The sequence below is a fragment of the Xenopus tropicalis genome, chromosome 3 (genome assembly GCF_000004195.4).
Source record: "Xenopus tropicalis strain Nigerian chromosome 3, UCB_Xtro_10.0, whole genome shotgun sequence".
Taxonomy (NCBI): Eukaryota; Metazoa; Chordata; class Amphibia; order Anura; family Pipidae; genus Xenopus; species Xenopus tropicalis.
Genome location: NC_030679.2, coordinates 40,064,142 through 40,092,023, shown reverse-complemented (window position 1 = coordinate 40,092,023; position 27,882 = coordinate 40,064,142). Strand labels below are relative to the sequence as shown.

At 38.2% G+C, this 27,882-nt stretch overlaps 1 protein-coding gene across 3 annotated transcripts in view; it reads left to right on the top strand.

Moving 5' to 3' along the window:
- Window positions 1–26,528, top strand: part of ppp2r2b (protein phosphatase 2 regulatory subunit B, beta) — a 181,195-nt gene extending 154,667 nt beyond the window's left edge. For 2 of the 3 annotated variants that reach the window (XM_012959021.3, XM_012959022.3), the window contains exons 5-9: window positions 12,310–12,487; window positions 14,823–14,987; window positions 22,638–22,807; window positions 24,137–24,228; window positions 25,834–26,528. In XM_012959021.3, coding sequence (XP_012814475.1) covers window positions 12,310–12,487; window positions 14,823–14,987; window positions 22,638–22,807; window positions 24,137–24,228; window positions 25,834–26,113 — 885 coding nt within the window. In that variant the 3' untranslated portion in view covers window positions 26,114–26,528. 3 annotated transcript variants of the gene reach the window in all.
- Window positions 26,529–27,882: the final 1,354 nt, after the last annotated feature.

Below are 27,882 nucleotides of genomic sequence, written 5' to 3'. Positions count from 1 at the left end.
AGCAAGCTGTTTACTAGCTAGATTTATATATTATAGTCAGTAAGTGTGTTCCAAACAGTTAGCAACTTTTATAGCCACCCACAAATCCTTTATTGCTTTCTGTTGTCAATCTGCCCTTGCACAGAGAGTTCTCTCCTGAGAGTTCCTTTTCCCTAACATTGTATTGCCAGGTGCTGCAGAAGATCATGGTCAGGGGGGGCAGGGTGTACATTTTAGGGCTCTGGCACACTGGGAGATTAGTCGCCTGCGAGTCTTTTTCGGCGATTTCCCGAAATCATGCCGCCGCGTGTGCCATCCCACCGGCGACTTACATTGTCGTAATCTAATTATCTACCTTGCAACTAGTTCTACCAAAAAGTTCCAGATCAATTACATTTTATGTTAAAGATAATTTTGCATTTATAATGTGTAATATGTTGTGGAAAATATTAATAATTGAATAGTGGGTCTGGAGATGCTGTAAGTTATTGCTAATTTTCTCACTGCAGAAACTGGTTCAAGTTTTGGCTGGGGTATTTGTTGTCCTATGTATCCCACAGCAAGCAGTAAGTTGGCTTTTGTTGGTCTGCAGAACACTGCAAGTCAGCTGTCATTGCCCATAATACTGTATCCGCCTAGCAATGTGGCTGTCACTCACAGAAAAAAGTAAAAGCACAGACATGTATAATGATTTCTTGTCATGAGGTTCTGCCTGATGGACATCGGATCATACAGTTTAGGGTTCTATGGACGAAGAACACAGCAGTCCTGGAATTCTGTTAGCAGGTCTGATCCATTCACTTAGAAAGGATATGTTATTTCTAGCCTCATATTAGACAAATACTGTAGGTAATTTTACTTGACAAGGATATTGTATTAAAAAAAAAAAAGTAATAACACGTTAAAAAGAATTTCAGGCTTGTCTTTGATGGCGCTGACAGGCACGTATGTAACCCTTCAGCATGTAATTATTCTGAATAAATTTGAAAAAAAATCACACACGACGATCACAGCTTCCCCCATATGTTTAGCTCTTTCCTTGCTCAGTCCTACAAAGTAATATTTAATAGAAAAAGAAATGCCACATGCATATCACATTAGGCAACTGGCCAAATTACAATTCAATTAGAAATGGAGAGAGGTAAAATATGCAGCTTTCACTCTTATCTCCAGGTGACAATGAAGCACAAAAAGCACTTGCCATTGAGAGCTGGACACTTTCCCCTATTATAATGCATCGTTATGATCCGCTACTCATTATGGCTAATATTCCAGCTGCTAAGGCCTCTGAGAGTTGGGGAGGTAAAGTGAGGGGGGGGGAGTGCTTCTTTAATTTGATCCCACAATGCAACTGCAGCTCTATAGTGTGAACCCGAATGCCAAAACAATTGGAATGACTACATTCTCCCTCCGGAAGACATTATGCCAGGAGTTTATTGGCACTGACTGAATTGGGTTGGTAAGAGAAATGCCACCTCTCAGCTACTGGAGACATTTATATTATAGACCTGCAAATCCATTATCATTCCCAGCAATAGTGTTACAAGATATTGCTGCACTGTATAACGTGCATAATTGTACATCGAGGCAATTGCCTGTCTGAAGGAAATGAACACTGGGGACTTATCAGAAGCCTGTTCATATATTGTGGGAGATTTGCAAAATATTATAAATCATGTGGGTCACTAAATGGTATTCAGTCTTAATAATTTTTGCTTAAATTGTAGATAGGCCCATTTATTTTAGTTGGCTGTTTACAAGTTTTATATTCTTCTTATTTTTCTGACTTATGACCTGCAAAATACAGATGGCAGTGCTGTTACCTATGTATTCGTAATGCATAAACAGCAAACGGCGCAAATCAGCATCTGATTAAAGGCAGCTGCTAAACAGAATAAAATGTGGGTAAATTTCTACTAGAAAATAAGAGGTAATTGAATTTGTTAGTGGCTTATTACATTTGACAGCTTCATAATGTTCTGAAGCTGACTAGTTAAACTCAGTTACCCCTATGTAATTGCTCTGTAATACCCTAGCCTCCCTGCATGTAAGCACAATAAGCATGCTCTCTGCTTTCTTTCTCTGAGCTCTGCCTTCATGGGCTTGTGAAGAACTAAAGCTGTCAAGGTAGATTCCTTGGGCATTTGGCAACAAGATTGTGTATATTTATATAGCAAATTAAGGCATCTGCTTACCCTCATCATCTAGTAATACTGCAATTTTTTTTTACCACCAAAAAAAACGCAGTACCCAAGCAATGTGCCTAATTTGTCTTGTTATAGCTGGCAGAATCCCGCAAGCACAAAAGCAGATTTTTATGCCCAAGTATAACTACAGGTATGGGGTCTGTTATCTAAAAACCTGTCATCCAGGCAAAAATTACCTTATACTTGGTCCTAAGATAGAATTAATCCTTACTGGAGGCAAAACAATTAGTTTGGGTTTATGTGATGTTTAAATTAGTTTTTAGTAGACTTAAGGTATGGAGATCAAAATTAAGGAAAAGACCCCTTATCTAGCAAACCCAAGGTCCCGAGCATTCTGGATAACAGGTCCCCAAAGGTAATGTTAATGAATTGTTTATAGGAATTATCACTACATTATGTCTATCGAGTAACAATTATCAAGTAATGTATTATCAAATTAGTTATGGCCAATTAACATCAGTTAAAAAATATTTTCATCCCTAAAAGTAAGTCTATAGATATTATTTTCCCCAGTTTAAATTCACTACTGGTCTGACACCTTCCCGTACCCACTGTGCAATTTTGTGGCATCATTTTAGATAATGCCACTCTGTGGAGGTAATAGGAACTAATATCTATAGCATAGTTAGGTAATAATTTTGGCGCTGGAGTTTACTTACGCCACTATATATATATATATATATATATATATATATATATATATATATATACACACACACACCTATGGGAAACTAAGTTATAGAGGAAGTTTAGTAAACAAGTTTCACTAACAGTATTACAGTTTACAGACATTTAATTTTCCTTAACTCAACACATCTTTCCCTTGGTGAAACCAAATGACCCATGCTGTGATTTTTAAATTGGATACATGAAGAGAAGATGATTAGGTAGAGAGAGTTTGAGTCAGACATTGATTTCCTTGATGTAACAAAAGCACACCAGCGTGAGCCAGAGACTGGAATGCCCGACTGCCAGTTGTACCCAGTGAGGAAAATTGTAGGTTGAGGAAACACGGCAATACAATATAAAATATCTAAAAAACAGTGGGAAAGAATCCCTACTGTGTGGGAAACAGGTTTGTTAAACATTCAGTACTACATGGAATTTTATAAATGGGGTAGTCACATCCCCCACCCCACCCCCCATTATTGCAGTAAACTGTACTGGAAGACATGTAGACTGGCATGATGATGGAATGTACAATCCTTACCATGACCCCCTCTGCCCCACGGTCTGCTGTTTGGTTATACAACAAGTGAAAAGGATCAAATACCATAAAGTCTGAGCAATGAGTTTAAATATATTGCCAAATTTTAGTCTCTGTTCTACTCAGTCACAGAGTATATTTGACATAAAAGTTGCCTATTCAGCTTGTTTTTTTTCTCCACTTGTGATCAGCTTCATTCCCCTTCATGGTAAATTATACTGTAAAAATGTATTTTTCTGCGGTACCAAACAGTGAGTGAAGGTGCCATTGAGAGTGATCACTGTGGGTTACAAAGAGCTGGCTCTGCAGGGTATCTCTCTGTTGGGGTCCAAACACATGAAATTTTTATTCCTCTCAACTGAAATATTGAACCAATGAGAATAGAATAATGTCTCTAATTTTGTTGTGAGATGAAGGTTTCAGAAAATTTGGGTTAATTGTTTTGTGTCTTCTTAACTGTATGAAGAAATCAATGCTTTGCCTTTTAAACCAGACCTTCTAGTCTGATTCACAGAGATATAAATACAATCTTATAGATTTCTTGAGCTGGCTGGGAGGGGCTGCTGCCAGTATTAGACCAAGGTTATTCAAACCCATGGCTATCCTTTAATGAGCACAATATTTAGCTGCCCTGTCTATGTTAAGGAATCCCATTGGTAGTCTATTCACTAATTTTAATGTGCATTTTATGTGTTTTTTTTCCCTTGCAGTTCTATAATTATATTTTGAGGCTTTGTTGGTGGGGGGGGGGGGGGGGGCTTAAACCTTATTTAATTTATGCAGAACATCAGTTTCCCAGAAACACTTAGGTGTGTATTTAATACTGGAGACAAACATCACCAGTAATTTTGCAAGTAGAAACCAATCAGCAATCAGATTTGAACAGTCACCTGTTAGAAAACAAAAGCAAATACCTGATTGGTTGCTATGCGTAACATTACCGGTGATGTGTGTACCCCTCAGTTTTGTAACCAAGAATGGTTCTTAGCAGACCTCCCAACTGTCCCGATTTTAACAGCTCAGCCCTGCAGTCCTGGATTCTTACTCATTTCCCTTTGATCTCCTGCACTGAATGCTAAAAGAGATACAACGTCTCTCAAACTTAATTAAAAAAGTAGCTTTTGGCAGAGAGCCCAGAAACTTAACAAGCTACACCTGCACTTGGATACAATTGTAACTAACAAGCTAAACAGGTCTAAATAAGAATAAGTGGTGCTTCGAATGTGCTGTACAAGTAATCAGCCTTCAAGTTAATTTCTCGATGTTTCTGAAATTTTAAAAATGGAATCTATATTATTATGTCACTATATAAGTAACACAGTAATTTAGGTTAAAAAAAAAACACACATCCATCAAGTTCAACTTTTTTGTTTAAATGATACCTTCCTAGCTGATTAACTGATTAAACACATTTGCTTTTGCCCATAATACATTATTAATGGAGCCACACTCTCAGCCACCATGATTTTGTCACTGATAAAATGTTACTACTGAATAAAAAAAATGAGCATTGGTCTTTGCTTGTGAAGCAATTTGTTCCTCATTTTGTATTTTGGCTGTCTTGATTTTACAGTCCAGCAGCAGCAGCAGCAGCAGAGATTTTAGTATGTACCCTGTTTACAGAAATGTTCATCCTTGTGAGTATTTATCTCAAACAAGGAAATATCTTACTGTATAAATAGAACCTTCCTTTGTTGTTGCTTTTATACATATGAGTGGGTACTATTTTACCTGAGGCATTACTAATAGTCTATCAAAGGAAAAGCTGCCCTCAGCCTCAGGTATTGAAAAATACCACAGGGAAAGGAAGAAGTATGCCAGAGTCTAACATATGGATACAGTCAAATAAGGTAAAGATACAATTGACTGTGCACTTGTCAGGGTGTTCAGATATGCAATAATATATGTGCTCTCATACAGACCTCATACAGATCTCACACTGATCTGGTGTTATGTGACACAATGTCTGTTTGTTAATGCAGAAGTGTTAATAAAGTTGAGACTTCGTGAAGGAAGAGAAGCATGGTGTCTGTGTGCAGTTTCTCCTCTGTCTAAAAGAAAGCTGAATGCTCAGATATCACATACCGGTTATCTGTCTCTTAATCAGAATGGCAACACAGGGTAAACAGTAAATGGTTTCGTTGCTTCGTATCCTTATGAATGAGTACTGGCATTTTAACTTTGCTTTAGTTTTTGAGTCTTTAAAACCATGGTCATCCCTCTTTAAAAATTAAAGGGAAAAATGAAGTAAAGCATTGATGGCAGTATATAAAAAGAGTCCCTACACAAAGGAAATAAATATGGATGTATTTTTTTTATTTAGGCCAGTGGGTGATTTTCTGGCATCGGCAGTGAGAATCCCATCAGCACAGGCACTTTTTACTTTTCAGATGTGAATCACCTGCAGTTTCAGCAGGGAAAAGCACAGTTAGACAAAACCTCCCAAAAACTGCCCTGTTAGGCCCTTTCTTTTTATCAGTGTACATGAATGGATTCCCAAATGGTTTGAATTGCTTATTATATAATTTCTATTAACAAGGCAGATCGAGCCATTCTGCAGCTTCAGTTAGAATATATCTCTTAACCCCTATCCACCTGCCTGCGCATAACTATTCTTGTCAGCGCAAGGGGGGCACATTATGTATTTTAATGAATTAATTTTGTAACCCAAATGCTGGTTTCTAAAGAAATCTCTTATTTTCTATAAATGGTGCACATGTAAAATAGAATAGGAGATGGTGAAAACTAGAATCTCAGTCATGCAGTGTGGGGTACAAACATTCTGTTTCTGAGGAAATGGGGACACAAAATCCCTTTAGCTGGCTGTTAGGGAAATCAGCACATATTAGATGCACAGAAATAAATGCTTACAGTGCAGTTTTCAGTTCAGAGAGTTCCTGACGTTCATCTGAAGACCGTGACATTAGATCTTCAATAAGCACTTCGTTAGTCAGCCGGAACCCCTCTTTATCTTGCTGCCTTGCAGTTTCAAAGGCAGTTTTGCTGCCAGCGCAAGGTGTGAATATGTTGGTTAGCCACACACACACAAGAACACACCGTAAATAAGGGCAACCGCAGGGATAAATGTGTTTCTGACTGGGGTAATATGGGGATACTCTGAAAGCAAAATCATTTTAATTCTACATGTATGAATAGTTAGGGATGAATATCTGTAGTATGTAATAGTTATATAATACTGACATATCAGTCAAACATTGTGAAGTATTAGCACTTTTTTATGCCATTTGTCCATTTAGTTTATTTTAATGGATTGCATGTTATTACTGAATCTGCAAGGGAAGAAAGCACTATATAAATGAATCCTCTTTAAAACTTTAGTGCCTAGGTACCAGGTCCAGAACTAGGGGTAGGCAGAGTAGGTGGCGCAACAAGTGGCACAAATTTGTGGAGGTCTGAAACTTAGTTGCAAATAACCAGTAGTGAAGCGGTGGTGAGTGAGTTGCAAGAGATCAGTGGTGGTGGGAAAGAGGGGACTACGGAGAGCAACTGGCTGCTGGGGAGGGTGGGATAGCTGCACATCAAGCCCTGGGTAAGCAGTGGAACTTTGCCCTGCATTGCTAGACCCTCTGATATCCAGACTTAATGTAGAAGGTAATAAAAGGCACACATTTTGAACCAGGTCTAGTAACCCATAGCAACCAATCATTTTCTGCCAAACAGGTGTTTAGTAACTGCTTCCTCCCAATAGTTTGGTACAGGTGCCAGACCTGCTTTTAGTGTTTCACAGACATGCTTCTTCTATTGATGAACTTCTATTCATGTGTTTTTTTTCAAAATGTATGAGGTACATCTCAGATGAAGTGAGCAAAATAAATTTAGGTTATCTAGATACATATGTTTATACAGTGAATGTTTTATATATGCAGAGTACTATGCCCTAATTTGTCTTTAAATTATATCAAATTATAATAAATGTCATGTCTTCACTTAAAATATGTGTAGTGTTTTATCACAGCCATTTACTTTCAGTCAATCTACTGCCTGTTTGAATCATTGGTCAAAGCAGATATTATAACCAGGATAGCATTATAACAAGAGTGATTTGTCTACGGGATTTAAGCTGTAGTTCTGTAAGGCATAAAAAAATAATAAAACTCAAGGCTCTATTGATAGACATATTTTAAATAATTTTAATTTTGTGCCCAGCAAGCACACAGAGGGGATGGCATTCAGTGGATGCCGTGCTTCTGTCTCTGCATAAAAACCCTAGGCAGTGGCAGTTTTGCTATGCACTGTGTCTGACAATTGTCAGTCTTCATTTATTCAGCCATTTGCTTGCAGTTTATTTCCTTTCCAACCTCTCACAGGTAGCGCGAGTGGCTTTTGTTGCATCTGGTGCCAATGATTTTGCCATTCTGCTCATTAATTTCTTCATGACTATTAAGTGCTTGGTGCCAGAGCCCTTTATGCTACAGAGGAAGAAGCATTAAACCCAGCTGGCACCTTTACATTCTGCAAGCCGGTGCAGTTCTGACAAGCAAATAATGCTGTTTGCCTTTGTACGATTAGAGAATTGTTGGACTCAAGCCCCAAATGCTTTTTAAAGAAAGTCCTTAAGCCGAAAATGAAGCATAACTGAACGTCAGTCAGCATTTTCCAGACTGATGCACAGTACTAGTCTTTGTAATGCTTCCTACACCCTTTATATGTTTGCTACAGAGACCTGCCTTATATTGTGTACTAATACACAGCACTGGTTCATTGGAACTATATCCATTATTATTTGAAGGTTATGAGGCTGCATACATTCTATAAAGGGCCACATATACTGCCCAAGGGTGGCAGTCTACAATATTTATAGTTATAATTAGTATGAAATAACTTTATTCATTTAAGTTGTAGTTTAATTGTCTAATACAAATCAATATATATATATATATATATATATATATATATATATATATATATATAGGTCCTCTTACATGGTACAGAACAGTTTTAGAGGGGCCCCATTTAGTGTAAAGTCAGAGAAGGTCATTGGGCCACAAACAATGAGAAAGAGGGTTGCATTTGGCTCCAGAACTTGACTTGTTTGGTCTACAAAGCTGATAATTACTAAGCAAATGTATGTGTATGGTGCATTTTTGATTAATCACTGAGAGCATCTTATTTGCGCTTGTTCAGTTGGGTAAGGTAATTTATCAGAACAGTGTGGAAGAGATTGACTTAAAAGGTTCCTTGTCGCTCAGCAGAGTTTCCATAGCCCTGGAACAGATTGGGTTATAACCCCCTTATTGTGGCATGTGTATTGAGTTTGTATTAATTTGGGATTAAGGTTTAATTGAGTAAAAAAAAAATAATGACTGCATAACCGGAAATATACGGCCAAAATCAAGTGGTGCAGCCATGACTGCAGTGGCTACGCAAATTGTAGAAGCCCTCAGAGATTTAGGGGATGAAAAAGATTCAGTTTGCTATTTGCACCCTGTTATCGTGGCTTTGGTTTTTGAAAATACCCCTAGACACAGCAGTTACTTGATCTGTTAGGTTGTAGGAACACTGGCAAAATTCATTCATGTCTGATTTGGCCTGGGCTTCAAAGTGGAGAATATTAAATTGCTGGAAACCTAACCAGTAGATTTGCAGTACTTTTACCAAGAATACTGCTGATAAATAGATTGCATTCTCCCAGAGTTCCCTGTGCTGAAACCGCCCCTTTGTCAGCGTGTGGCTTTGTGTCTCTGACTAGCCATGTAATCATACCTTGTGCTTCAGAAACTTACCTGCTGTTTTCCTTCTTTCCACTTATTTGTATTTTTCAAGATTCTTGTTCACGGCTGGCACCATTATTTAGCTTTTTTGTTTCCTCTGTGACCTTAATGAAAAGCAGAAGCGGACATATTTAATAGTAATACTCAGAAAGCAGTTGAGAAAGGCCACAGTAATTTGGAGCACTTAAGAATGGATTATGCTTGGTACAAGTGAATTACAATACTGGCATATTATTGATAACTTTCTTAAGGCTTGCTAATCCTCTGACTCAAGTATCTGTTCCCACTGGTCTGCCAGAGTCTCCAAAAACATGAGACCACACACCCTCCCTGTAAGGAGATTTGCCTCAGGAAATAAGGAAGGAGGGAATATAAGGAATGTTGTGGCTAGCCATTGAATGTTAGTGCCCATTCAGTGAATGAATAACTAATACAATACAAACCAGAGAAACAAAACTATACATGTTGCTCCTGTTCTTCTGTTACTACCGTTGGTCCAGGTCCAGACTGGAATTCAAAATAGGCCCTGGCATTTCAAGTACTCAGAGCCCAGTTGCCCACTCAGGCTCAATAAGTAGCGACTATTTTTGGCATCTTACAGCAGCCTCTACAGAATGTGCCAGGCTAGGCCTGCACTGGTCTAATAGAAAGAAGATCTATATTTGAAATTATACTTATCTCATCTGGATGTTCTGTGAATCAACTTTAGAACCCAAATGAACTTCTGGTGTGGCTAAGGTTTATAGTCCAGCAATAATGGGCAGCTGGGTTTTTGTAGAGCGCAACAGCTAAAAGAAATCATGTATGCACACTCTGCAGCTATTAAAGTGATACTGACACTAAAAAACTACTCTTCAAAATATAAATATATTAAAAGTTCCCTATAGGTCATGTTGATGTTTTTTTGCTGATAGGGCTGCTTTTGTAAGTAATTGTTACTTGAAGTTCCCAAACCTGACTGTTTTGCCAACCTGACTGTGCCTTCTCAGCCTGACAGTTATGGCTTCTAATGCTAACGGCCTACTGCTGCACAAATATGGCAGCCCCCTCATAGAGGGACATGGGGGATCAGATAGGTAATGTAAAAGTAAATAACATGCAAGACAAAGGTTTACTGGTATCCGTATGGTATTAATATCTCTTTAATGGTGGAGGCAGCTAAAAGCTGTAAATATAACTGATGTTTTTCTTCATAATAACAACAAAGTATGCGGGGATCAAAGGGAAACAGTCTCTCCAGGAGAACTGAAATCTACATGGGAATGTGGCTTTTCCTGTCTGTATATCCTCTAGTCTTGTGCCTCAATCATTGACTGTGACTTGGTATTTGAGAGGCTCGATTGGATGATGCTTAGTAGCTAGGGGCACTTGGGGTTTCTGGAAAATGCACCATATGCAACATTTTGGAATAAGCCTTAGTGCTCTGAAGCTAATAATAAATGTATGCATAATACTGTAACCTTGTCCTACCATGCAATGAATATGATAATGGCGCTGTGTAAATGAGTGAGATTCTTGGCATTCCCTAGAGAACCAATGATTTTCTTCATACATACTTTACCTGGGGCAGGCATTCATTAGCAAGTGTGGTTGCAGGCTTCCTAGTATATAGCAGTATCAGGCTTCATAACAAGCTGAAAAGCTTGGAGGTTTAAATACAACTCATAGTAAATAATTCCCAGTGTTTATATATCAAATCAAAGCACAGTATTTATCACAAACTAATGAACTAAACTAAAGGCCATTCTTGCTTATGGCAATCTGATTCTGTTGTTATGCGTGGTTAATATGGTATATTCTTGATTGCTATACTGAGTATTTAATCATCCATGTCAGTCCATACCCCAGTGGAGCTTACACTCTAATTACAGTGCCATGGGCCTACTAACACAGATGCATATTAGGGTAAGGTTTATGAGAAGCCAATTAACCTTGTGTGGAAAGAACCTAGGGCACCTGGGAGACCTGGGGGAGAAATATCCAAAGCTCATGCCCTAGTCACATTAAAACACTCGGGGCCGGAACTACGGGTAGGCAGCAAAGCCACATGCCTAGGGCACAATGATGGGGGGCTCCAGGCAGGTATTTCTCTGCCTACCCCTAGTCCATGCTTCCATATCATTGTCCTTGCTGCTGACTGGGTTGACTGGGTTGCCTAGGTGGCCAAGGGTTGTCGGCATGGTCACTCCTGAAAACACCAGAACCTAGATCAGCAATGCTAACAACTCACCAGTGTCCAGCTGTAGAACTAACACTTCCACCATCTATCTTATGGACATTGAGACTCCTCAAGGGTTGGAATGATGCTGTCTCCAATTGTTTGAGTATTCAGATTGTATTGTCAAATGCAGGTTTAAATATTTAAGTAGATCTTGAAATGAATTAACACTGGCTCAAACCTGGGAACAAATACATTGTTAGAGGTTCTTAAAAGGTCTTGAGAACAAATTGTATTTATGTGTTTACTCTTTAGGGGCAATGTAATAAAAGGAACACATCAGCTGCATTTCTAGCAATCCATAGCAACCAGTCAGCAGGTAGCATTTACTGGAAAACTGTAGACGGGCATCTGATCAATGCTATAGGTTACTAGACCTGGGCAAAATGTTTGGCTTTTATAACATTACCACATTAGATTCACAATGCTACCCATTCTTTGGTACGATAGAAAACTAAAGCTCACCAAATAATTTGGCTACAGGTGCTACACCTTATGGGGGAGGTGTATCAAATGATGGGGGTACAGCCTGAAAGACAACTTGGGGGTCATTTATAAACACAGAGTAAATTTGCACCTGAGCTGTATCTCATGGCAACCAATCAGATAATTGCTTTCAGTGTTCAACTTGCAGCTGGCTGGAAAAATCTAACCACTGATTGGTTGCTATGGGTTACTGCCGAGGTGCAAATTTGCCCAATATTTATAAATGAGCCCCCATATGCTAATAATTCTATAAGACCAGCCTGAAGGACAATAAGAATGCAGTTTGGAGTCCATATTTGCTTGCTGTATCATCAATATGACAATGTTATTAATATATCTGCAACCTTTTTATGAGGGGAACTTTGACCAAATGTTGCACCATAAAGTCTAAAAAGCAATAAACCTAAAGTGAGTTGATTTTCTCCATGTGTAGGAAGGGTTGGTAAATTATATGACTTTTGTTTTTACTTTTCATTTCAGGTACCTGTGTTGAGGCCAATGGATTTGATGGTTGAGGCTACACCTAGAAGAGTATTTTCCAATGCCCACACATATCACATAAACTCCATATCTGTGAACAGCGACTATGAAACCTACATGTCAGCAGATGACCTGAGAATAAACTTGTGGAACCTTGAAATAACAAATCGAAGTTTTAGTATCCTTCAACCTAATAAAAGCAACTTGTGCACAGGATCATTTTGTGTGAAAGTGCAGGGAAAGGGACAACCACTCAGTGTGGTTAAATAAAGTAGAAGGTATTGGGTACTTTAATATTTATACACAGAATTTTTGGCAGTTTTGCAAATAGAGAACTTTGGAATTTCACAGTGAATCCATGCCTGCCCAAAAAATTGCTTGTTTATTCATAGAATCTGCCAAATCAACCTAGAAGCATACCGTTGGCTTTCCATCTGTGTCTGTGATTTTGGCAATATTGATCAGATCTTGACAGATAATCATTTACTCAACCTTTTTACAAATGTATATTTTTGTACCATGAATGATTCATGTCAGCGCTTGGCATCACTGCTGACCATCCTCTTGGAGACATATGTCAAAGGTCTTCAAACCTGTCCTTATCCCCTCCTTCAACTTTGCTCATTTTCAAGATATTCTCACTGGAAAACTAGTGAATCATTAAGTGGATGAATAATTCTGACTTGATACATAATAGGCCCTGGCATTTTAAGCACACAGAGGCCCAAACAGCCCCCCCAGCCTAATAAATAGTGACTATCTATTGCATCCTACAGCAGCCCCTCTGGTATGTGCCAGAATCCACATAATCCACAGTCCGGCCCTGTATGAGAGTATTGTGCAAACCTGCCCTGATATGGGGGGATCTTGGTTCATGTTTGGAGGCTACTTCTGCTTATTGAAACATTGTCTTTTTTTGTTACCAGTGGAAACATCAGTACGGTTATATAGCTGGTGGCAACATTGACTTTATGTATTGAAAAATGGAAAGACTAGTGGGGGGACAGTAAATGGAAGAAAAAGTCACTATGAATAGTCTAGTGGACAAGAGTACATCATGAAATGCACATTTTTTTATGCATGATGCAAATGTTCAGTTTGTTAGGTCTGTTACTTATTGAGCACTATTAAGGACAGCTTGCTCATCAATTCACTAATACAGTCTTTATGTTCCCTACCTCCTGTAGTCCTTGCCTTTTGCTGATTGCCCCTATTTACTCACCACACCATGCTGCATACTTACCACCAATATATTCATTCCACAAAGAAGCTGTAAAAATGTGAGCACCCCCAGCAAGTTACTGTTTTATTAACTTGAAGTGGGAGATGTTGGGTGGAGGCAGCACTGGGAGGACATGACATTAAATTAACTTTTTTTTTTTTTTTTAATTCAGGCAAGTTTATTGAGAAGAATTTACAGCAGTTTCAGCATATATACATCATATTATGAGGCAGAGTTACGCAATGTAATAAGGTTCTAGCATAAGACATGTTTTGCAGTGACAAAAATTGCGAGTTATGTTGCATTTGAAATTACATTGTGACTTTTTCATTTGTAACCATTTTCCTTTCCCCCGTTCATTTCTGACCTTTTCCCTCAGGATGTTGACACAAATTACAGTTTACTAACATATTATCTTAAAATGCTTTATTAAAATACCGCCTATATCTTCCTAAGTGGATTTTTCTAGCCTTTTTTCCCATATTTTCTCTTGTTTTATGTATTAGATTTTCCAATGTACAAGGAATTCTCCTATTGTACTCCCAAGTTGTTCATCTATGTCTAGAATATCTAACCATGCTGGGTTAAGGGACCATCTCCTATGTGTGTTAGTTTTCAGATTTTCCCAGTTTGTTAGTAGTGGAGCATGGTCCGATATACCTCTAGGTAAATATACAGATTCACTTAGACCTGCTAGTACCCCTTTAGACACAAATATTAGGTCAATATGTGAGAGAAAAAGGTGAGATGTAGAAAAACAGGAGTAGTGTAAATCATTGGGGTGCAGGTGTCTCCATCTTTCTGTTACATATTAAATTAACTTTAACTATAACATAGACTAGTGATCCCCAACCAGTGGCTTAGGGCAACATGTTGCTCCCCAACCCCTTGGATGTTGTTCCCAGTGGCCTCAAAGCAGGGGCTTATTTCTGAATTCCTGGCTTTTGGGCAAGTTTTGGTGGCATAAAAAAACAGGTGTACTGACAAACTGAACCTTCTGTAGGCTGCCAGTCCACAAAGGGGCTACCAAAAGAGAAAGGCAAATAATTAAAATAAATGATGACAATTAAATAGTCAAGACCAATTGAACGGTTGCTTGGCATAGGATATTCTATAACATGCTAAAAGTTAACTTAAAGGTGAACAAAAAAACATTTATGTGGTCTGACTCCTACTAGCTCCGAAGAAGAAAAACATACATTGGAACAGGTATAAAACTGCATTACTTCTCACACATTAAAAACACGTTTTGGAGTTTAACCTTGTTTGCCCTTAATTTTCCGCACATCAGATATTGTGGATATTAAACCAACAAATATGGAAGAACTTACAGAAGTGATTACAGCAGCAGAGTTCCATCCACATAATTGCAACACATTTGTATACAGCAGCAGTAAAGGGACAATACGGCTGTGCGACATGCGCTCCTCCGCTCTGTGCGACAGGCATTCTAAATGTAAGTGCACCAACGCTAACTGTGTGTTCAAGTGTGTGAGTGTTGGGAAAGAAAATGTCATGTTTTGCAGATTTATTGTACTGAATGCCATTAAATGTATGGTAGTAAAAAGTAACTTTTACAGATATTCCTACTGTAAAGTTGCCAGACCATATACGTATCAGATAGTGTATTAGTGTATATATACATTAATGTATGTTTTTGGCTAAAAGAACTAAAGTACCTAAGTAAAGACGTAGGCTAGAAATGTTGTACGTTATGTCTTGGGCTTCTGTACCAGTGCAAGGCAACCACAGCCCTTTAGCACAAAGATGCCCCTACATGCTCTGTGCTGCTGTCAGCTACTAAGCTTAGGGACCGATGCACAATATACTGTGTATATATAAATATATAAATAAAATATCAAAAACCAGTGCAAGTAACATCAGAATTTAATCATTAGCTTTAAAGCATCTGTTTATATTACAGACAAACCTAATTTTCTGCTTGATTTGCGACGACCCCTAAGCTTAGGTTCTCAACAGCTGCCCAGAGCTCTCTGAGCATGTGCAGCGTCACTGACACTCCTAAGAGAATCAAAGAAATTACTGATTCTAAGGTTTGAATCAATCCTGTTATGGACACTCAGCACTCTTTAGGCTGGTGCAGTAAGTTTAGAATGGCATTTCTACACATATTTGTTTTTTAGGGTTTAGTTCTCCTTTAAAGCCTGATCAGGATAGGCCTTCTGAAAGATCAGGGCAAATGAGTATCAACATGTCTCCCATCCTAGGCCATGTATTGAGGCTCAAAACCAAATTCTGCTGAGGTGTCTAATTCAGTAGCAGGTGCAGCTGTGAGAGTTAAGAAGAGCAATGCAGCAAAGAATACTGGACAAGGCCAAATCCCAAACGAAATCCTGCATTCTAATGCATCCCTAAAGTCCTTACCCTATACTGGCCCTGTTATACACCTGGTTTCAAAACACATTTTTGGTTGTGAAGATTGAAACAGGTATTTGGTCAACTTACATAGCAACCAAGCCAGCAGAGGAAAGAGTGTGATTAAACAGATGAGCAGAAATAAAGAATATAAATGTAAATAAAAAACTTCCAGGCCCATGATGGATAAAAACCAAGTCACCATTTATCTTTTCAGGTTAGTAAGAGGTAGAATAGAAAGACAAATAATTAAAAAAGCATAAAGACACAATCTGGTCCTGATTTGTGAGGCAGAACATGTAAATGTAGACATTTTGCAAGCAATGAAAGTGTTGCAAAGCAGATGGGAATTTCTTTTTTTTAAGCCCAATTTCTCTGGGTTAGCAAAATTCTATTAATTCTGTTCAGTTAGATAAACATACCTAGGGAAATGAAAAATAGACTACTCTAGAAAACTGTTCTAAAAAAAAGAAGCAATATCAATAAAACAAAATCCGAATCCAATCTAGGGGATTGTCAGGGACTTACCATACAGTGTAGGGTTTTTTTTTTATTTAGGAGAGCTACAGAATTTCTACCGGAACAGAATATAAATTGTCCTGTTCTTTCTGTCAGGTGAACACGGTTATATTGTCTTGTAGAAATGAAAGCGCAGGACGGACAGCAGTAGGAAGTGCTCCTTAATTAACTAAAATGCCAGCTTACAACTGTACAATACACATTAGCTGGTTCAATGAAGCATAGGGTGCAAACAAATGCCCTTAACCTTCCCAGAGTGTGATCAGAGAATTCTAATTAGTGCAGAGGGGTTATTATTGAACAACATGCTGCTAGGGATTCCAGTGAGAGCACACTTTTGATTTGGCTTATTTTTCTGAAATGCCTGTTATTTAGGGCCTGAAGGAATAATATATTATACAGTATAATAATATAATAGTATAATAATATAATATACAGTGTAGTAAAAGATAGTTTCAATATACTAATATAGATAAAATGGATGGTAGGCAGAGACGCCTATACAAGTTAAAAGTTACAGTCCTAAGGTATCAGGCTTATAAAATACTGGAACATAACCAGACATTTAATATGTCTATGGCATAGGTTTTAGCAGCATTAGGCCTATCAAAGCTGTATTTTATTAGACCAGTCAGAATAGTAGGTTTGAGCATTCTAATAGCATTTGGCCAATCGAAGCTGTGCTTTATTAGGCCAGAGATAAATCTTACCATTAATATGGTGTCATAAGGAAATGTGTTTCCTCATTCACATCCATCCCAGCAGAGCTTACAATCTAAAGAGTTAAAAGACAAAATAAAAAGAAGACCTATACCTAGTACAACACTAAATATTTTCTCCATATGATACAAAATGATTTAAGGAAACCAAAAATTTGAATATTTTTGCCTGTAGAAGGAATCCTCCCAAAACACAATAGTTCAGTTTGACCTCTCCCTTGACATTTCTGATTGATTTTCTTCTTCACGCCCTCTTCCTGCATTCAGTGGCTTTCAGTCAATTTGCTGTTCAGTTGATGGGCAAAGCTCAAGTGAAACAGTTCATCAGAGTTGAAAATGAAAAGTAACATTGACTTTTATAGATGAATTCTCAGAGGACACTGGGAAAATTTAATAACTTTATCCTTTAATGAAAATAGAGGAATAGGAATGACAACTGTTATAGAAAGCGTGACAATAGAAGTAAACAAGGGTTTCCTGTTAGATGGACTGCACAGCGTGAAATAATCTCCTGTCCCCTTGTATTCATTTTACTGAATGGCTTCACATGGGGAAATGGGACCAGGTGTAAAGGAAATGTCTGTTTATCACTTTTATGAATATATTAATTTAGAATATTGATACAAAAAATGAATTTTAAATGTACTTTTTTAAATTATTTTTTTTTAATTTAACAAATTCCTAATTAATAGCATTGAGAAAGTTTAAAATACGTTTTGAGTCCTCAAAAATATAGATGGTGATCTGTTGAAAAATAAAGTTTGCAGCAATGCTAGCCTTGACCAGATTACTTTGTGTTGACATTATATGGTATAAGTATTCAGACATTCTGTCTAAGGGTGAAGACACACTGGGCTACTAGTAGCAGCTACTTGTCACGGCTACTAAACTCCAGAAATTCCCCTGCCATACACAATTCTGAGAATTGCCTCTGCTAAAACACACATAGAGACAGTTATCAGTAAATGATCAGCATTGTCTATTTTAATAGCCACGACAAGTAGCTGCTACTAGTAGCTCCATGTGTCTTCACTCTAAAATGACATGAACTCACTGCTGAGTTACAGACTCTCTCAGGAAGCAGAACAACTAGTTGTTATGGGTAACCAGAGGCAAAAGAACCTAATATCATGTGCTATGCCAAGTGCAGGCTGAAGTGATGGAAAGGTTACCGCCATTGGACTGGTGATATTTTGCCATCTGTCAGACAGACAAGTCTGGGTTTGGCTTATGCCAGGAGAATGCTACCTGCCTGAATGCAGATGGTAAAGATGGGAACAATATTCTGAGGCTTTACTTACTCATGGTTTAGTCTGGGGCCCTGGGTTCTATTGAAAGCATACCTTTAAAGCTGGCCTTACACAGACAGATTTCAGAGTCTAATTCTGCTCTTTCAGACCAAGTTGGCAACTTATTTTTCTGTGTCCAGGTTTGAAAATGCTGTCGCATGGGGACAATGCTGGGCTAAGCTGGCTGATCATCCTAGGCAACCATTCAGCCACTTCAACCCTGTCCCCATGTGCACATGCATGTATGAACGAGTACACAAAAGAACAATGGTGTACATATGAGCAAGCACACACACCCGATGCAGTAGAGAGAGATATGACAAGCGGGCAAGGTCCTGGACTAGGGGCAGGCAACAGAAGAGGTATGTGCCTAGCTCCACTTCACTGTTGCGGCCTAGGAACATGTCTTTCCTGCCTACCCCTAGTTCCAGCCCTGGGTGGTGACTGCATTAGTGCATTAATGTTGTCCTCTCCCAATGGGCCTGCATAGCTGCCCATCATTATCTAATCATTGTTGCAGGGCCCACATAATTGGATCTGCCTGATTGGGCATACTGCCACTTGTTTGGCAACCTCGCCAACAAATGAATATTACTGTGTATAACAATTCTGTGCAGTTTGGGGAAGGCGCTCTTTTGTTTTGGCATGGTGGTACTCCCCATTTACAAACGAGGTCTGTACAAGAATGAGTCTGCTTTGATACGAGTGGGATGAATTAACGCTGACTACATGCCAACATCCGTGTCAGACTTTCCCAATTCTCTTGTGGCTTAGGCAAATCCCACCTGCACTATTCCAGAGGCAGAGGCTGTTACAGCAGCAAAGAGTGGGCAAACTTCATAATAATAATCTAGGTTTGGCATAGAGATGCTGGACAGGCAGGTGTCCGGATACTTCTACCATATAGTGTATATTCTGTTCAAAAAATGATTACTGTGATTTATATAGCCAAGATTTGCATCCTGTATATAGATATAGTATTTTTTTTAATGCTGTTCCTCAAAATCATACACACATATATATATATATATATACACTGTATATATACCGGCATATATAATTGCTATGATATAGATATATAATTGCTCTCATCTATTACCTAGTGGGCAGTAATCAGGCCTGGATTTGTGCCGAGGCCACAAAGACCCGGGCCTAGGGTGGCATAAATTTAGGGGCGGCATGTGGCCCAGCCGCATGTACATTTTGCTCCTTATAGAGCACTGGGAACAGGGCGCTCAGAAAACGTCCGTGCGTCCTGTCCCCAGTGCGCCGTATGTGAACGAATCCTTTGGGGGGGAGGTGGAAAAGGGGGCGGCCTGCGGGCGCCCTATAGTGAAATCCGGCTCTGGCAGTAATAAAATATCCTCTAGGACCCAGCAGCTGCTATAAATATTACTGTAAGGCTGCGCAGGGCCATGTATCCTCGGTGTAATTTCATATAACTGAACTACCCTTGGATTTTGGGGTTTAGAGGCCTATAGCGACAGCAGTAAATACAAATGCTGCCCACCATACGAGCACACAAACTAGAAGGCAGAATGTGTAGCCTGCCTAGCACAGACTTCATTACTAGTTTATACAGTTGCTATTGGATCTGGGCAATAGGAAATTTTTCTGCAGCTGAAGAAATCTCAGTCCTGCAATTTTCCCCCTATCTTTATGAAAGGAAAGGTCTGAGCCGGTGAGATATGCATCTGTTTAATCTCACTGTCTCTAATGAAATTCTTTCTCTGAATAAAGATAATATCGCTCCAATAGAGACTTTGTTAAGATTGTATATAGAGTTGACCTTTGCCTGGTGTATCCCTGTCTGTCGAAGGCAGTTGAGTGATTTTCCCTTCTAAGGAGTGATGGAAGGGAGCGGGGAATCTGGTTTCCATGGAAACAACTGCAGGGCATTGAATGGACACTACAAGTGGAAGGCCCCATGTGGTTGTTTGTAACCATGCAATTTAGATTTCCCTTTAATTAGACCCATTACGGTTTCTCTAAGTTCTTATTGTGTATTTTATGTTTTTAAATTCCACTTTAATCTAAATTGTTATCGTCCTAATAGCCATACCAAGCTATAGTGAATATATTATACATGGCCCTTTATTAATACACATGAGCAATCTTTAATCATTTAGACTGGCTGTTATTAAGAAGTGGATTTATCAAAACGTGAGATTAGAGCTCACTACAGAAACATTTGCCCACTTTCTATTCATTCCTATAGGAATTTATCAAAAGGTGAGCTCTAACTTTCACCCACTGATAAATACGCTTCTAAAAATCCTATAGGAATGAATAAAAAGTTGCATTTTTTAAAAAAAGCTGAATTTTTCTGTTGTGAATTTTAATCTCTCATTTTGATAAATTTGCCCCTAACATTTTTGTTAATTACAAAAAAACCTGTCCTTATATTCTATTTTATTAATATTTATTTATAAAGTGCCGAAATATTCCACAGCGCTGTACAATAAGATTCTAGAATTCTTTGACAAATATAATATTCTTTGTGCTGCTTTTCTTTTTAAATTAGCAGGGAAGTTTAGGCTTTTGTTCCCCTTTAAATAATTTAGCCAGAGAGCTCTTTTTCCTGCTGTATTTGTGCTGCCATTTGCACCGAGAGAAATTCTCAAATATTCTTCTTCTTTATATGGTACTTGGCAATAAGCCTTTCTAGGAGCTAAAGGGAATTTTAGAGAGCAATATTATAAGGCAATTTTCCATTAATCTCAAATTTGTGTTTTGTTTTTCTTTAATTGTTCATTTTTTTTCTTTCTCCAGCTCTCAGTCTTGAAATTGTAATTTCTGCCTGGTTGCTAGGACTAAATGGTTGTAGCAACTGGGGCACAGTTAGAAAGCTAGAATGGAATATTAATAGGAGAGGACTTGAATAGAAATTGATAAAAAATAGGAATAATAAAACTGGAATCCTCCAAGTCAGTATGTGTTTTGGTTGCTGGGTCCAGGGTCGTTAACCAGGGTCAGTAACCCCAGGCAACAAGGTCATATTTTCAGTAGCAGGCTGGAAGGAGGCAGGATAAAAACACAAATAATTCAAAACCATACAAAATAAGTAATGACAAATTGAATTGCTTAGAAAGGGCCCATCAACAACTTTTAAAAGTTAATTGAAGTTGAAAGGTAACTTCCCCTTTAATTTTAATTAACTTCCAACTTAAGAAAGCCATAAAAGCACAAGAAAGTTATAATGCCCTCTCTTTGTATTAAATCCTTGCAATGTACATTTTATTAAGTTGCAAAAAGTACAGGTATGGGACCTGTTATCCAGAATGCTCAGGACCTGGGGGTTTCCAGATAAGGGGTCTTTCTGTAATTTTGATACCTTTAGCCTGCTCAAAAATAATTTAAACCTTAAATCGACCCAATAGGTTTGTTTTGCCTTTGATAAGGATTAATTGTATCTTAGTTGGGATCAAGTACAAGGTACTGTTTTATTATTACAGAGAAAAAGGAATCATTTTTAAAAATGTGAATTATTTAAATAAAATAGAGTCTATGGAAGATGGCCCTTCCATAATTCTGAGCCTTCTGGGTTACAGGTTTCTAAATAACAGATCCTATACCTGCACTATGAACTGCACAATGTGATCCAAACCATATTTCAGTGTTTTCAAGACCTAAGAGATTGACGGGAACACTATTAAATACAACCAGGCATCTAGTTACAAGGGTAACTGTCTAGAGGATTCTGATTGGCAGAACCAGTAACTTAATAACTAGTTAATGAATAAATGCTGCAAACCAAAATAAGGTCATACAGGGAGAGCAATAGATTTAAAAAAAATAATAGCTGTCAAAATAAATACTGATATGTTGTCCTGATGCAATGAAGCCGATTGATGTGTACCTGTCTGACTGTACATTGCTCTAGACTGGTAGTTGCAGGCAGAAGATTTACAGATGTGTGTATATATATATATATATATATATACTTTAATTTATAACCAGTTTACAAACCTACAATTATGCACTGCTATGAAAATGTTCAGGTTCAGCCATTTATCGGCCTCTGTTTTAACTTGTTGATTGGCCTTTATTGTTACAATTCTTCTACAAGGGGTTGACCCTAGGGGGCCAGGGTTGTGGCTGCAGGTATTGCACAAGCAATAACATAACCCATTGCCTTTACAGAGAGGTAGTAAGACAAACTAAACATAATAATAGAATTTCATGTTACTTTTATAATTCCAGTGTTTGAAGAGCCCGAGGATCCCAGCAACAGGTCATTTTTTTCTGAAATCATTTCTTCTATATCGGATGTGAAGTTTAACCACAGTGGGCGGTATATTATGACCAGAGATTATTTGACTGTAAAAGTGTGGGACCTGAATATGGAGAACAGACCCATAGAAACATACCAGGTATGACTTTCATGCTTTTCCACACTTCTTTGTAATGGTGGTGGTTTAATAACATTGACTGCCATTTAATAAGTTGTTCAAATGCACATTTAATATGATGTAGGCATTGTCATTCAAAAACACTTTGCAGTTGGTCTTCATTTTTACTGTGTAGCTGTCAAGCTTGGAAATGTAACTGCTGTCAGGTTGTTGGGGCTTAAAGAGGTGGTTCACCTTTAGAATGTTATAGAACTTTTTATATACATATATACAACTTTTTAATTGGTCCCTGACAGCCAAAAAACAATTTGTTGTTTTATTGTTACCTTTTATTACTTTTCTTTGTACTCAGACCCTTTTCTATCCATATTTCAGTTTCTCATTCAAACTATTGCCTGGTTGCTAGGCTAATATGGACCCTAGAAACCATATGCCTACTAACATTCTAGAGAGCGCTGAAATAAATAATGAAAGCGCGGAGGGACTGTGGAGCCAGCTGTGGCCCAGTTCCCTCCGTGCTTGTAAGGGGTTAACTTACCCAGCTAGTGCAGTCAGGAAAGTGCAGCCCCCCCCCCCTTGCTCGCTCCTCCTCCCTCCTCTGTGCCTGCATTCCCGCGCTGCTGCTGCCACTCTGCTTCCTGGATTCCACCGAGCTGCATCCCCCTCCCACCCTCCCTGTTTAAGCACACTCTGTTTATAAAAAATTTTTAAAAAAAATAAAATGAAAAAAATCATCATATCAATATAGATTTGTGGTTTGTCACAGCAAATCGCGGGGGGTAGTCCTTGCCCATTTAAGTTCTGATGTTGTCTTATGGCTTCTACATGCCCACTGCGTTCGCAGCGGCCGGCATTCGTTAACAAAATGGTTTATTGTTTGGAAAAGTTTGAATATACATGGCAAGGACTAATTTTGGACGTTGTATTTGATAATAAAGCTGTGGCCGAACTCCACCCACACAACGGTGTCATTGCGTCTTTTGTCAGCTAGGTGCAACAGGGCAAGAGTGATAATGGGAGGGAACAAGTCTCCACAGTCCAACTGGAGAGTTGCTGAATAAAAAACTAAATAATTAAAAAACAAGAAATAAAATAATAAAATTGAAAACCAGAATAGCACTCATTACAGCATACTAAAAGTTGCTTTAAAGGTAAAACTCCTCTTTTATTTACCTCGGTAACAAAACAATAGTGTGGAATTCAGAAGTGAAGATTAGTAGTGAAGGGACTAGCTAGAACATGAGCAAGAATACTAGGATAACTGAATAAATTAATTCTTTAAAGGGGAACTTCCTCATGACAATTATCCATATTACTCAATTTTTTCCTATTCACCATTATGTCTTTTAGGTTCATGATTACCTCCGCAGTAAACTATGCTCGCTCTATGAAAATGACTGCATTTTTGACAAATTTGAATGTGTATGGAATGGCTCCGACAGGTGAGGACAAACAACATGTAGATCCTTAGGGCAATCTTATATCGTAAATAACCCGATGTATAGCTATTTAAATATAATGTAAAACCTTTAAACAGGCATATTTGTGAGAGCAATAGCTTTCTTTTTCAATATTTGTTGCATTTTAGAGTGTATAAATAGTAGTCCCACAAGCACCCTTGCCACCACCAACAGCACATTCATCTCATATCTATTGTCTAGGCCCCTCCTAGTGCTAGTTACCTTGTTCCTGACAAGATGTGCACTGGTGGTTAAGCTAACTGAGCTAGGAACACAATGTATTAGTGAAGGATGCTGTGTGCAATAAACCATAGTGATGTGGGGGTGGGGAAAACCTTAGACCCTAATCCATGCAATGTTGCCTTTGTAGGACCTGCACCCAAAATGTACCTGCGTCTTCTACTCTCTGTGCTACATCTTTGCATACCTTTGTTTCCAAGAAAATGTGGTAACAAAGGAAGAGTGTACTTCTCTTGTCTGACCTGCACCCAATCTGAACCTGCAATGGTTGCCCAAATATTAACCCTAATCCACCTAACCTAAGGGTAAACCTGCAGGTTCATTGGGTTGTGGGTCAAACCATACATCACTAGTGCACAAGTTTATTTGCAAAGAAATGCATACAGAAACCCTATGCATTGTATCAGATTAAATGGAATGTGCTTCCATTTCATTTCCACAGTAGACATGACTATGTAGTGCACACTTTCCCTTTCTTTGGAAGAGTTTGAAACAACGTACTGTATTCTATTTGTTGTGACAGGAATGGTTTCTTTGCATGATACAAGCAACCTACTCTTCCTATGGTACAACTCTTCTGGGCCATATCATACTGCAACAATCAATATTCCCTGAGGCTTTCAAAGTGGCCACTAAGAACAATAGATAATCAGAAATACTGTGCTCTGTCAGAATTAGTAGGTTTTTTTCAGGGCTGTGTCATGTGAAAATGTAGTGTACATACAACTCTTGATGGTGTCCTGGTACATAAAATATACATTATAATCCCACATTACAATAAAAGTGACTAGGGAGGGAACAAATACAAAGTTAGTGATACTCAAAGATTTATATGGAAGCCCTGTATATGATGTATGCATGTATTCAGAAGAATCTCCAACCATCCATACATGTATCTAGTAATACAGTCCTCACGATTTACTACAAATCTGACAAGAAATATGTAATATTAAGGTATTAACCATGTAATCTTTTATTTAGGTGAGGTGAGAATGTTGACAGAGACATTGCTTTTATAATTACTTTACTGGCTGCTCATTGAATTTGTATCTATGTCTTCTAAGTGTGACATCTGACCTTTTATTACAGTGTGTAAGCCAACGGGTGGTGTAGGAAATAGCAACCAATCAGCAATTAGATTTGAACAGTCCCCTACAAGCTAGAAAACAAAAGCAAAGATCTGATTGGTTGCTATGGGTAATTTTACTGGTGATGTTGGCTTACAGACTATATAAATATATATAAATATGCCCATAAGAGTAGAAGGATGTTATTGTTTATTGTGCATGAGAAAAATTGAAACATTTTCCTGGACAGTTATGAACTGCTGATGCTTTTGTCTTCCAGTGTCATCATGACTGGCTCTTACAACAACTTCTTCAGAATGTTTGATCGCAACACCAAACGGGATGTCACATTGGAGGCCTCCAGAGAAAACAGCAAGCCAAGGGCAATCCTCAAACCGCGCAAAGTCTGTGTAGGAGGGAAAAGAAGAAAAGATGAAATTAGTGTGGACAGTCTGGACTTTAGCAAAAAAATTCTACATACGGCTTGGCACCCTTCAGAAAATATCATTGCAGTGGCGGCCACAAATAACCTGTATATATTTCAGGACAAGGTTAACTAGAAAGCTGTAACTGAAATACTAGGAACAACACATTTTAAGGCTTTTTTAATATTTTTCCCTGCTCCCCATTTCTAATACCCTGTTTATTTATTTTTGTCTGATTCGACAAATTCTTCCTCGGTTCAAGGATAGATAAACTTGCTTCTTAAATTCCCAGTAACCTCTATTCTGACTGATGATATACAGACTTTTTTTTTTTTGTTGATTTGATCTTTTGGCTATTTTTGCCCCTTTTTTTTGGAGGCCTTCGCTGCATCAGAGTTTTGAGACTTTACTGTAATGATTTGCGCTCTCGGCCTGGTATGCAGCTGGAAGGTGTTAGGAACTTTGGAGAAACCAAAAGTGGGTTGTCAATAATATTTCTTTTTAATTGTTAACTGAATTTTTAATAAAATATGGACATTTAAATTCTGTGCATTCATTTCCCTCATTCTTGGCATTAGTTTATGATAAGAGCAACAAAGCTAGATCAGTAGAATTAATACATATAAGTTATGTCTAATTAGTAACTTAAAATGTTCCTACTAAAATAATTTCAGATTTTTTGATATTTAGGACTGTTGCTGAGTCAAGGTTTATAACCTAAAATGTGTTATTTATTATAGAGACTTAGGGTGTGCATAAAGGCTAAATGAATACTCATGTAAACATTCAGTGGGTCTAAGTGCCCCACATGCTTATTAAAGTTAATACCCATCCCTTCCAAAATTACAATTTGAGTTACAGGTATTGGCAAACATTGTTTAATATCAGAGCAACCCTATGACTGCAGGGGGGTCTGGCTGGTATATGGGACCTAAAGGGGCCAATTGTGCAGTGGGGTCCAGTAACTTTTGATTACGCCGTTGTTTGATACATATACAGGGTCATTTATGTCCCCTTAGTGCCCTTTAGTGCTCATCTAACACACGCTTGCAAGACAGCAGTAAAGGAAATAAACAATAGCAGTAGAGGAAAGTTTATCCAAAAAGAAGTAAACATGATCTTTTATTTTGTATTAATATATATATATATGTGTTCCATTTTCCTATTTGACCAAACTTGTTTTTATATGTACTAGTTAGTAAGTGGATGATTATTTTTGTTATTTTTTATAAAGCAGTGCATGTACACCAAAAGGGGGGGATTCTTTCTTTTTGAACTAGGGAGCCGTCTCTTGTGAGGGGCTGCAATGGACTTGCCATGAATAATTAATGTGCTTGGCTGGACTTTCGGCTTTATTGTATGAACCCAGGTTTCTCATGCCCTTATCTACAATGAGAAAAAAAAAGTGCTTCATAAAGTGGATTTATTGCAGCTTGGATCAAATTGTATTCAGGGAAGCCTATCGCAAGGCTGCAGCAGGCAAAGCTGTATTCTTTTTTATCGCTCTCCTAAGGTATAGGAATGTGAGATTTACATGATTTGTGCTCACAAATTCACCTGCCTTCCACTCTATTATGCTACAGTTTATGCAAAGACCAGAGGCTTGGATACAATGGACTGCCAGATAGCTTTGTGCACAAATATTTTATGGGGATAAAGTGCATAAAAAGCTTGATGATAACAGGCAGTGTGCGGGCTCTTCAGCAGAATTAGCTCTATAATGGGTCTGTATGAAAGAACTAGAAGGTGACTGTAACGGGCTCTCCTGTATGCTGGATGCAAAAGCTCACACGTGTTTGCATGGAAGAAGTTAAAACAAATCCCAGATTTACAGTCTATATAAATTATAGTGATCAACAGAAGTCTAGCATGTTTGGAAGTTGCTGCAGTTTAAGGCACAGAGG